This window comes from Girardinichthys multiradiatus, chromosome 2, assembly GCF_021462225.1.
Source record: "Girardinichthys multiradiatus isolate DD_20200921_A chromosome 2, DD_fGirMul_XY1, whole genome shotgun sequence".
NCBI lineage: Eukaryota > Metazoa > Chordata > Actinopteri > Cyprinodontiformes > Goodeidae > Girardinichthys > Girardinichthys multiradiatus.
In genome coordinates, this window is record NC_061795.1 from 28082537 (window position 1) to 28095443 (window position 12907).

General features: G+C 38.7%; 2 protein-coding genes across 2 annotated transcripts in view; one reads left to right on the forward strand and one right to left on the reverse strand.

Annotated features, from left to right (window-relative positions):
- st8sia2 (ST8 alpha-N-acetyl-neuraminide alpha-2,8-sialyltransferase 2) overlaps window positions 1-7487 on the forward strand; it is a 26391-nt gene extending 18904 nt beyond the window's left edge. The window contains exon 6 of the mRNA XM_047389904.1: window positions 4493-7487. Within this exon, the coding sequence (XP_047245860.1) occupies window positions 4493-4775 (283 nt within the window). The 3' untranslated portion in view covers window positions 4776-7487. The remainder of the gene's footprint in view (window positions 1-4492) is intronic.
- fam174b (family with sequence similarity 174 member B) lies at window positions 7264-12907 on the reverse strand. The gene is made up of 3 exons (XM_047389917.1): window positions 12341-12907; window positions 11019-11150; window positions 7264-10162 (listed from the first exon to the last, which is right to left on the reverse strand). Exons 1-3 carry the CDS (start codon window positions 12616-12618, stop codon window positions 10159-10161), a joined length of 414 nt encoding a protein of 137 aa, XP_047245873.1. The 5' UTR covers window positions 12619-12907; the 3' UTR covers window positions 7264-10158.

Here is a 12907-nt window from a genome sequence, read left to right on the forward strand (position 1 = left end):
AGGTTCCGGAACCATTTTTTTTTTTTACCCGTTCAGCGGCACGTCTGCCCACTGGCTTTTCTCCTTTATGAGGTGTAGAAAATTGCCAAAAACCACCCGCAAAACCCTGTGTTTTGCTTTATCTTATTGTTACCAATAAGAACCTCCCTGCAATTCCTTTTGCAGGGTAACCGGGCCCTCAGCTGATGTCCTCCCTCTCGCAACTCTGGAACCTAATTAATTAGTTAGGAGATGATGGTTAATGTGTAATAAAAATAATAATATACATTATATCATACAGAGCAACTTCTCACCCAGATATATTTGAAGACAAATTGTTCGGATCTAATCAGCCAGACGCCGCAGGCGGGCATGAGGACTCCACTACCGTAATATGGAGGTGGACTGAGGACAACTCTCAGGCTGGCCAGGCGTCCGTGTCCCATCCTGCGGTCTCCTCTGGCACGTTAGATCCTGTTCGTGACGCTAAAATTGTTGTGGAATTTTCTTATCAAAGTGGGTAGAAGTTGACTCATAACAAGAGAAAATCCGGACTTTGTCTTATAAGTTTTATTCAAAGGCATTCAGCGTTTGAAGACCCTGACACTGAGGTTAGTCAGTGAAACAGAGCCCCGATCAACATTTACACACAGTATTTATACCAGAACATGACAGTGTTATCTCAACTTCAAAGAGTCTGTGTTTTACGACCCCAGACCCTTCCCGGGTTCAGAGGTGACTAGGTTACCTAGGAACAACCATCTACTCTCCAAGAGGCATCACCCTAACAAATGCCCTTAACCATTAAACTTCTGATAATGGCTTTTACAGCTTCCTCCTCTAACACAGATGTTCACTGGAGTGAGGTAAACCAAAGGTCATACACTGTGGAATGCTTACTGCAAGAATTTCCATCACAAGACTGTGACAAGAAAACTGCTGTTCACAGTTGTCTCAATCCAATCTGACTGACATATTTATCAAGGAAGAATGGCCATTTGTTTTTGTTTTTTCTAGATGTGCAAATCTGGAAGAGGCCCCACAAAACATGCATTTGTAATTGCAGGAACAGACAATCCACACTTTTCAGATTTATGCATGTACCTTTTTTCTTTGACTTCACAGCTATGCACTGCTTTGTGCTGGTCTTACTGAAGCTGGGGTTTTTCTGCTCAATACCAAAATGTGTCCACTAGTCTTGCAGGTCTCTGGGTTCTGGGCTGCTGGCGCTTGGTTCACTTCGTTTAGGCTGGCCCAGGTCTTCCCACACTGCTTTCACCCGGGAGGGCGGCCGCACTGTGGGCGAGTTTCCGGCCTCGGTAGGTGTTGTATTGGTGTGGGCAACCGGGGGCCAGTTGGGGGATTGGCCCCAGTTGGTGAATTGTCCCAGCGCCTTGGCACCCATCCTCCTCCTCCCTAACATAAACAACTCCACACATCCGTAGGGTCTTGAGGTGTTGGATGATGGATCTTGCAATCATAGTGGGAGCACCATGCACAGACTTGGCCTGCATGGCGGGAGATGGTGGTGTTGGAGCGGAGGGCCTCATGGCCCAGGAGCTGTTAATCCTGTGCTTCACTGACGACCCACCCATGTGCAGGACTGCACTGGGGTCGATGCCTGGTGGCTGTCTGCCTGGTGCTGGGGCTGCTGCAGCCTTCCAGAACCGGGTCCACCTGTACTTTACTGCTCTTGGGTGCTGTGTATTGCAGGCTTTCTACCATGTCGCCACTCTAACAACTGTGCACTTCGAGGTGACAAACTTGCTAACATACACCCATTCAACACAAACACGCTTATTTCTACACATATGCTCACCCACACACCCACCCAGACACACGCACACACACACACACACATATATACACACCCACCCACCTACACACAAAAATCCAAATGGTTGAAGGTCATACAAACACAGGTGATCATTACAGATATATGGCCTCCTTACTTTGATGCTGGATGCAGTCTTGATTTAAAAAAGCCAATCACAAATTTTGTATGCTGTCCTGAGATATATTTTTTGTAGAGCAAATCTGCCCTGGGACATGTAGACAATCTGCTTCTCTATATGCTATGCCTGAAATGCCAAGACATGAAACATGAAAAAAAAAGCAAAAACAAAATATGTCTCATCCACCTCAAGCAATAATGTATTAGATTTAGTGACACCCAGTGGCCAAATTACAGATAGCAGCTAACTGAATATCCCTTAAATCCATTATGCTTTTCTTCTTTTAAAATCCCCAAAGACCTCCTCAAGAGCCAGAACTTGGTTTGTCAAACAAACAGACATTTTGGCAGACAGCATGATCGCAAACATCCTTCAAGATGGAGGGGTTTGTGCAACATATCATTAAAGTCCCATCTAAGTTTTATATTTGCACATTTTCACTTATAACCTCATACCCTTGGTTAATAAAGTTTAGTCGTGAAAGATTTGATCCAGGGAGTCCAAATCAAAGCATAGATATCTGCATTTCCATGTAAAAGGAAGTGCATTTACACACAGGCAAAGCAGTCAGATGCTCTGACTTTATCTTGGTGGAAAAAAACAGCAGGATGCAGTGGCTCCTGTCATCGCTGGGAGATTGCCAGGCAACTGGCAGGAGATGCAGGATGAAAGCTTTTGACAGATAGACCTCATGTTGTCTGTCCAGTTCACAACAAGAAAGCAAGCAACACACAGTCGGTTTTTTCACCTTCCCATTTTATTGAGTTGCACCTGAAATCTGTTTTTCATCTATATGGTTGTGGGCATTTATGTTTTGCTTAAAAAATGATTAGTTTTAACTATGTGTAAATTATTAATACATAAGTGTTTTTCTGTTAGTAAGAGCTTTTGGATGGATTAGAATGAAAATAGAAAACTAAGCTTTTCTTTTAGCCCAACTGTTTAATCACTTAATTCCTAAGTACCATTTGTATACAGATCCTTTTTTTTACACCTGTTTCCTGCAGATTTCTGAAATGCATCAGTCTTTGTAGGATTAAGCAAAATCCCTCTCAGCAATTTTTTGTGCTGCTCTCGGCTCTATTATTCTGCTAGAGACTGCTCTGAATCATTCCAGCCTTGTTAAAAGCCTAACCTCCTCTGCTGGTCAGTGACCAAATGATGCCATTTTGTCTGCTCCAACTAACTCTCTGTATTGCAAAAGGATAAAAAAACACAAGCCAGCCTTTCTGCCTTCTGCTCTAACTGTGAATTTCCATTTGTATTGCAACATTTAGTCTCCTTACACCTCAATATTAAAAGGATTTGCCATAAACTTTACCAGATTCTTCAATAATAGTGCATTGTTTGATGATTAATTTTATTCTATCGATATTATGAAGCAAAGCCCATGAACTTTTCTTAATATTAATATTTTACAATCATGTGGAGAGACTGCTGGGGGAGATTGAGGAGGCGATGACAGAATCAAGGCTGGACAAAAGGGTTTCTTTCCTTAAAAATTGTAAAAAAAAAAATAAACTAGAGTAAAAGCTATGAAACCTTTGGTTTTGGAAGCTACTGTTGCAGAGGGAAGCATGTAGAGTATCACTGTCAAACTGAAACTTATCTGAAGATGGAATCAGCAGCTGAGCAAATCACTTCTAGTCTTCATTGCCTTATAGGGAAAAGAAATGTACAGTAAACAAAGAACTAGATGAACTGGAAATGAAGTGAAGTGAAATGATGTCAAACCTACCCTTCAAAAGCTCTGCTTCTGCACTAATAAAATTCATTATGCATTATTTTAAGAACATTTGTGACTGAGATGGTTAAAAAACTATACATGCTCTCATGTCACTCTCCAAAGCTCTGCAATAACACCAGAAAATAGAGGTGTCTGAAAGCTTAATAAATATAGCAACAAAGCCCCATTTACATAGACAAACAGCAAGCTAGGGAGTCTGAAAGCTTAATATATAAAGCACTTACGCATAGGCCACAAAATGCTTTGTTTTATTCAGATTTTCTGTATGTTTAGCTGCTCAAAGAAATGCTTGCTTTATTAAGCCAAGTTTAAAAAAAGAGTGTACCAAAGTCTGCTTTTGAAGAAGTCACTAATTGTTTGTGGTCCTGTTTACTATGCAATCAAAGTAAAAGCAAAACAGCATTGTTTATAAAAACAATATTTTGTTTGGAGGATCTGAATTTGTCTGCAGAGATGAATAACAACAAGTATCAGGTGTCATTAGGAACTCTGATCATTTGAAAATACCTTTATTAGGACCATGATCTTGTATCGTGGATTGCTTCAAGACGTCCCTAGTTAAAAGAAAAAATGTCTTAAAATACCATAGATTTTTTGTATCTTCACATTGGTCATAAGGTCCATTTAGTAGAGCTTAAAAATACCAAAATGTAAGTTTGAGAGACCTTGCTAACTTTCCAAGTCTTAACTTGCGTTGTTCTAAGATTTGGTGCACAGAAGCAGATAAGAGCTGTTTGGCACAACTTGAATGATTTCTCCCTTTTTGCTTCGCTTAATGCAGCTAACATCAGCTTTGTGATTATGTCAACAGGTACTGGCTCACTAACAACGTCCTCATCAAGCGTCCCACCACTGGCCTCCTCATGTACACGATGGCCACTCGCTTCTGCGAGGAGATCCACCTCTATGGCTTCTGGCCATTTCCTCTCGGCCCGCAAGGCAGACCAGTTAAATACCACTACTACGACAGCCTGAAGTACGAGTACACGTCCAGCTCAAGTCCTCACACCATGCCCCTGGAGTTCCGGACCTTAAAGACTTTGCACAGACAGGGGGCGCTCCGGCTCCACACGGGAAGCTGTGATTTGGACTGAGGAGTACAGAAAAATCTCAGCTGAAGCCATGAACCTGACTGAGCAGAGTCAATACCAAATGTTACTCTTGTTACTGCTTTATCTGATAAAACTTGGGGGAGGAATTGAAAGGAAACATTGTCAATTACAGCCTTTTGTACTGGCTCCTTACATGTATTTTACCTTTAATGATATTTCTATGGCAACCAATATCTCTCGGGGTTCATTTGTGAGCTTTCACAAAGGCAGCAGATGGTTTGTGTTTTATACCTGGGGCTACAGGTTTGGAGAAGAAACAAGCATGGGCTATTTCAATGCTGCTTCAAAGAAACAAACCTGTAACTCCATTTTGAAGTCAACTATTTGTATTATAACACAGCAGGAAACTGTACACACAGGAAAAATCTGTCACTTGCAACCTGCAGTGGTGAATTCATTTAATGCTGTTTGTGAAGATTTATAGAACAAGTAACAATTGAAATCAGAGAAATTATACAATGATCAACAGATATTTTTAATGCTAATGAGCAATTTATGATCTGATAGGGCTCCATTAAAGCTGTAATCTTAACACTGGCATGTCTGCTGCATGGAGAGATACGGCTTAGTGGCTCTTGTGATTTCTCGATGAGCCACAAGATGGAAGCACTGAATAATCAGGGACAATAATGTACAAAGTTCAAAGCTGAGCAACAGCTTTCTTTCATTCTAAAAGAGCTGAAATGATCCCTTTCCTCTTCATTTTAAATGTTTTTTGTGCTTTTGTAACTTAATATAAAGCACCTTAGATTCCAGTAATGCCCAGTCAACTGGAGCCATTTTTGATGAGGTTGCCTTGAGAACCAAACGACTGATTGCAAGCATGCCGTGTTGTATGTACCTCCCGTGAGGATAAAGGAGCAGTGTGCCAGCTGTTCACATATGAATGTTTGCTCAACCAACAGTAAACTCATTTTGCAGAGTTTCCTCAAAGTTTCTGTACTGGAAATGTGAGAAATGTGAGGTCAGAAAGTTGTTCACTGTTAGGAAGGAGACCCTTAGCATTTTTAAAATGAATGTATCAGTACCTTTCTTACAGTAAATGAGCCACAAGAATGTGCTTTAAATTCATTTGTAGCAGAAGAAGTTTCAGGGCAATAACCCTGAATCAAGATAACACCTTGTGACCTTTAGGTAACGTTTTTTAAATAATGGATGTGACTTTTTCCTTGTATAGGGACGTTTTATTAATATTAAACCAGTATTTATAGAGGTTGATAGAGTTATTAGTATATTTAATTGTAGCTGCCACTGTTTTGTACCTATAATAAAAAAATGCCAATGTTTTAAAAGGACCACCTACATGTTTATTAATACAAAGTTTCATGATCCATGGCAGAAAAGGTCTTACATACAGTTTTGGTCAGAGGGTAACAGAGATCATCATTGGTATAAATGTCAGATTATTATTTTTGGTGCTTTAGATGATTTATTTAAACAGCTATTTTTCAGGGTGGATTGTATGTATTATATGTCGTACAACTACAACTGTTTATTGTGAATTATCGCTAATATAGGTTCTTAATTCTTAAGGTCCAGAAGTAATGGCTATCAAAACCATGGTGAGTGGATGTACACTTGATTCCGGATCTGTAATTGTCTTGATATTTCTAAAAAGCAGTAAATAAACTGTATACACACAAATACGCAAAAAAAAAGGTTAAATTCGAGGGCTGACGTGTTTTAGGTCATTAAGTGTTGACTGTTATGACTTTAAACCCAAAACATTTTGTGGCTTAATTAAAATTTTTGTACTTCCCCGATTTCAGCAAAGACATTTCTAGGAACTGTTTTTGTATTCCTGATAATCAATTTGTGCATTTTGCTGCAACAAAAATGCTCCCATTAACAAGAATTAGCAGAAGCATCTCAAGTATTCCAGGACGTTCTCTGCAGCCCAACAAGATGCCTCTCATGTGCTCGCAGCCACGTGATTTTCGTCCATAAAAATGCTGTTTATTGGGGGAGGCTTTGATGAGATGCGACTGCTGGCTTGCATATTAGCCTTATTACCCCGCCAATTAAGTTAAGAATAGACATGAAAGTTGCACCAGGGACGTCAGCAGACCAGAGCAATGAAAGGTTTATTTGTGAGAGGCTGTCTGAGCTCGGCAAACATAGAAACATTCTGTGACCAATGCTATTAGGGTTAATTAACCCAGAATCTGGAGTTTGCCACAGTTTGGAAAACTTTCTAACATGTTCCTCCTTAGATGATGAGGAGTTTCTGTTGTGCTGTTTTCTTACGTTTTCCATCGTGTATAGTCTCTGTCATTTTGTATTACTGTCTGAATCCAAGCAAATGTAAACTTTTGCATAGTTGTCTTTACTTGTGCGCATTTTAATCTTTGTAACTTATTTAGTATGACTCATGGACACTTGGACTGCTCTGTTGTGGCAATGTGGCAATATAGCACAAAAATCCAGACTGGGAAAATATGTCAAGCCTCACCCTTTAAAGATTCAACACTTCAAAAAGATTACGTTTTATTCCAGTAATGTTGTAAAGACATGGAAACTGAGGAAACAGACCCGTTTACACACAACATCTGTGTAAAACTTGTTTTCCAGAAACTTTTAAAACAGCTTAAACTTTTTTTTTTTTTTTTTATGTCTTCACAGCCACAGCTGATTTTTAACAAGAACAACTCTCTGTAGCAGATGACTCAAACGAATAAAAGTCTATAATTAGCATCTCTGCATGAGGAGGATTTTTCCACAGTTTTACACACACGTTAAAAACAGAGTTAAGAGACAATAGCAAGGGTCCAAGCCTGAGAAAAACTTAGCTGGTCAACAGATTTCTGATCATAGAGTGAAATAATATGATTCAAAAATGAACAAAACCAACATGAGAAGTGCTCATACACATTGATGGAAAACAAGATATGATATGCAGTTTGCAAAAAGTAGACAATCAACACAATTCTGCATACATTTTTGGTCCTATACAGAATGAAACAGATTCAGTTCTATGAATATGTCCATAGTTTTCTTGAATTTAAAAGAAAAACAAAATAAAAACACGATGACCTCCAAAGCTGGTCCAAGAGTGTAGGGGGCCCAAAGCAGAATTTCATTAAAGGCCCGTATTCCAGTTCACATTATCTAATAAGTAATGAGCAGTAAATAACTTGTGGAGAAAATGTGACCTGATCTTGCAGTCAACATTACCATCAAACTAATATTTTTCTTAGTGTGATTGCATAAATTGTGAAATGTATGTATGAAATTTTTAAATTTTTTTATTCTTTAAAAAGAAAACAAATTCAAACTATGCTTCATCCAGTTAAAACATTTACTTGGATCTGGGAACAATGACAAAGGTTGGTGGCTGCATGAACACGCTATGATGCACTATCAAATAACAGCTTGGATTAAAACAGAAGGTCACCTCCACACTCCTAAACTTACATCAGCTGTAGAAACCTGAGTTGGTCCTGTTCAGTATTGTGCCGAGAGGGAAGAGGTTTTTTGGTAGATTTTGCACATTTGGATTAAACATACAAAATGAATTTAATTGGGAATGTTTACTGTTTAATTATGTATTTTTGATTCTACAAAAAAAATTTATAACTTGAAATAAAAAAGCAAGTTTAGCTAGCAGCTTCAGCTGGTTTGTGTTTAAGCAAGCATTTAACTGTAAAAACAGCACATTAAATGTGGACGAGAACAAACCCATCTCATTTAACTCAGATAAAAGCTATTAGAGGGAGACATTTTATTTTTCACCAGCTATTTGCAGCAATCACCACAGTTAAAGTCCCTGATAGAGATGAAAAAAGATGTAAAAAGCCTTAATATAAATTCAGATATTGCTGCAGCAGCATAATCTCAAACCAGTTAAAGCAAGAAGCCATCTTCTGGTAGGACTTTGCTAACTAATGAAAATCAGTATCCTTCCACTTTGCTTATCCACCTCCTGTCTTTTTCTATTTTGAAGAGAATTTGACCTGTGCATCATCAAAGGTCTTCAACAATCATTTCACCCCAAGTTCTTATAATAACTTTAAGGCTGGTGAATCTATGAAATACAACCTCTGGTGAAAATGATTGATAGACCACATACAAAACACCGGACTGAACTGAAACTAATGAGGTGGAGAACAATTATTCTTATTATCAAAGGCTTCAGAAACTATGTTTAAATCTGTCAAACGTCACCATGTTTAACAATGCCAGCTGATTAGCTTCATTCCTGTTCCTCGTTTGCTGTAATTTGCCCAAATGCATGCAAAGCAGAACAAGCTGCAGATTGGTATTGGGTGATATTCTGCAGGGGAGATCCATAGCTTTCATAGTTTCATAGTTTTCATTCTCAGTGCCCATCAGCAGGATTTTATTTTCCTGCAAGTGATTCAAATATATTTAAAACTAAAGGCGCTGTATTTTCTGTGTGACATTATGCTGCTGCAGTACAAGATGAATTCATTTTAAGGCTTTCTATGCCTCTTTACAATCCACACCAATAGGTTTGGAGGGCAACTTTTTTAAAAACAATTTTAAACAAAAAGGGACCAAATTTCAGGAGCTTAACTAAGAAACTTTCATCTTGTTTAGACTCTGTAACTCTGACAACATGTCGTTATGGTGTTTGATCACTGAACCTGCTGCTGCCACAGCTCAGTCCCTAATTAAACACGCTTAAATACAACATACTGCCTTCACATTCATAACAAACACATGTCAACAGACATCCTGAGAGTATTCTTAGGCCAAACTTGACAACACTGACTGACTGACATGAGCTTGATAGCAGCAACATAAAACTGAATCTGAAACCACACAAACACTGCAGACACAAACGTCAGAAAACCTTTAACAGTACATATGCACGATAAAGTGATTGTTGGGTATAAATAAATGTAATGCTGAAGCTCACAATATTCTTGTGAGTTTTATAGACAAAGCACCTATTCTGCATAATATTTTATGCTTCTGATCTTTTAAAACCTTCACTGACAATTAATAAACTTTGCCTCTAGTTATGTTATGCTGAAAAACTTTGGTTCCTTCTACCTCCAACTTAGTCTACCTAAACTGCAGTTCAGGTGTAAAAAGTACATCCAAAGATTAAAGTCAAAATAAAGAATAATATTTTTTAAAAGAATAACTCTGGACCATTTAACGTTTTATAGATAAGAGACATGATGTCTTGTTTTAGAGACATTGAGCAAGTTATCTAGGTAATATGATAGAAATGCTTGCATAACAGCAGACAATGACATCTGTTCATTTCCAACTAAGGTAAAGCACAAGCAGCAGAAGTCGCTGTTGTGACGACACTTGGATGGCAAAACCACTGAAGTTGAGTTGAGGTGGATAAAAAAAGAGTTACAAAAACAACAGTTATCCCAGATGGGGTTCACCTGAAATGAGAGGAGAAAACTCTGTTAGTCTGAAAGGTTTGCCTTGCTGTAACTCATGAACACACGATGAGGAGGAAGTTGGCTCCCATCTGACTTGGAAGTCAGGAATTTCAGGTAAACAGGACGCCATCACTTCCTTTTAGGAAGTGCATTTGTGTTTGCAGGACGAAGAACAATTGGAAGCACGGAAGGGTGAAACCTAAAGTCCACATTGTAGCTGTACTAAACATTTAAAAGAACCATGTTTCTTTAATTACATGTTAAAAAACAATTACTTTAATGGTTCCCAGGGGTTGTAGTACTTTTCCAAACCCCCTTTGCGTTCTTACAATAATGCAGAGTAAAAACAGGAGGAGGTAGACCTGCTTTAGTATGTCAGGAATCTTATCTGCAATGTTTCACAGTCAAAGCAGAGATACGAGTTGCTTTACATGTAAGCAAACTCCACGTTATGGCTACAGTGACAACACAAGAACAAGAAGGCAATGAGACAAACATAAGTGCAAAAAGTAATACAGCTTCAGTCTAATCTGGGGTTGTTAAAACGTTTACTTTGTAGGAGGAGCACAAGAATGCTTTTTTTAGGGACATTCTCACCTTTCTGTTGGAAAAAAAGATCATGGCTTACACAACTCTGCAGCTTTTCACTCCTTTGCTTGTATAGTTTTACACTTACTCATTTATTCACAAGCTCTTCTTTTTTTAAATTAGCCAACAAACTGACTTGACATAGCGTGCATTTAGAAATATGTAAGTTGGACTGTGCACTGAAAAGCTACGGAATATTTCTGCTTAGTTTTTAAATGACCAGACAATCAACGTGCTGCATGTGTCTAGCCATCTGAAAGGAACAGACCTGTATTTGACATCAAAGAGGGTCGAGTCATCCTCGTCGTCGTTCTCCTCGTTCAGAGGGGCCATCTCCACTCGCTCCGCTGGAGTGGTAATTATGTCGTATTTTCGAGTTTTCCTAATTTTTCTGCCAGTCCTACAAGAAACAAAACATAAGAGAGGAAGTTAACCACTATGGTCACTTAGAGTGGCTGTTAAAGTAAAACCAGATAACCAGCAAAGACAAATAATCAGTCATTTACCAACCATATTCTAGATTATGTAATCATTCCGGCTTATTGAATATGTCCCTGTTTTATAGAAAAGCCCAGCTAGTAAGGTTTAGGAAACTGTAGTAGCCACTTACAACCAATAAATCTATAACTATTTTAGAAATTTTAGCATATTGAGGTACGGCATGGTATTAAATAGTTATAGTTTAAAATCCTTTTCCCTTGAATGAGAAATCAGAAAAAAGTGTTGGAGAAGCATGACTTTTCTCAGGTTTTACAGAGCATAGAGTAACACAGCGTTGCTCCACCCTATCATGTTCCTGGGTACTGCTGGTCAGCTGGCTGAAAGAAAGCTACAACACTTTTTCCACGCTTACAAAGAAAGACATATTTTGCTGTTTGGAAAAGTGCTGATGTTTTATTTTATTTTTTTATTATTTTAATTATTTGACCATTTTAACATGTTTTATTTTCTAATCTATTCCTATCTATTGTATTTTCCATTTTATCACAAACGTTTCTGCACTTCTGTTCAACATTAAGGTTTAGGCTTTTAGAACTATCTTTTTAAGTTTTAGTATTTATTTGGGACAATTACTCAGGTTATGTTTTATTTGCTTTGTCTACTTAGTTTGATCACTTTTTTTGTTTGTATGTTTGTTTATCTGTGTATAACCACTGAACACCATTTTGTGTTACACCCATCTTTATGAAAAGTCCAAATAAAGTTTGTCCAATTGACTGGTTGAAGCAAGCTGGGACATGCAACCTGCAGGTTTTTTTTCTCCAAAGTATAGGGTACATTATTTAATTACCCATGCTATCTTTAGAATAGTATTTGCTTTTTGTTTTAGTAATACAAATGGTGTTAATAAATAATAAATTAAAGTGTGAATATTATAATGACTACGAAAGTACACATATTTTTGCAAAAGCTGGTCAAAGGTCCGAATTACATGACAAACAGTCCTCTTTTATGTTTTAACTAAAAATCCTTCATTCTTCTTCTAGATTATTTCCCCAGAACATTGGATGTTAAACAGCCACATTATCAACATTTAAAACAGTGAAGCTATCTACTGTAAGCCTCAGAAAGCGTCTGGGATCAGCCTACCTGACCACCTTGATGACCAAGCATGTGATGAGCAAAGCTGTCAAGACGCAGATGAAAATAACGACGTTTTTCAGAGTTGGCAGGTAAGTCATCAGAGGTGAGATCCGGGATCCCACGGCACCGTGCGTGGCGTTTTTACCCGTCAGCTCATCGTGGCCGAGGATGATGGACGTGGATGTTGAATTTAACTGCGTCGCAGATGGAGTCAGTGGTTCGCCACTGATCCGCAAGAGAACCGCCGCAATTAAAGTTAACGCCAGGCTGTGCGTCAGCGACATGCTGGCGAAATAATTAATATTTATATAGATGTCAGAGACTTCAATAGTTTCTCCCAGGCAACAGCTGCCACATCATTTACTCATCAGATCTGTCTATTTACACCAAAACGCGCAAGGTGAGACGCAAATATCCATTTGTGCACACGTCCAGGCTTCTCTTTAAGACGTAACTCGAATGAGCTGCCAGAAGGTGTCTTCCTGTTGGTGAGTTTTTGCAAATCCCTTCCCGAGCTGCGTGCAGAGATAAGAGGATTAGCTCTGCGGGCTGGCTCTCTGCCCCCGGTGCTGA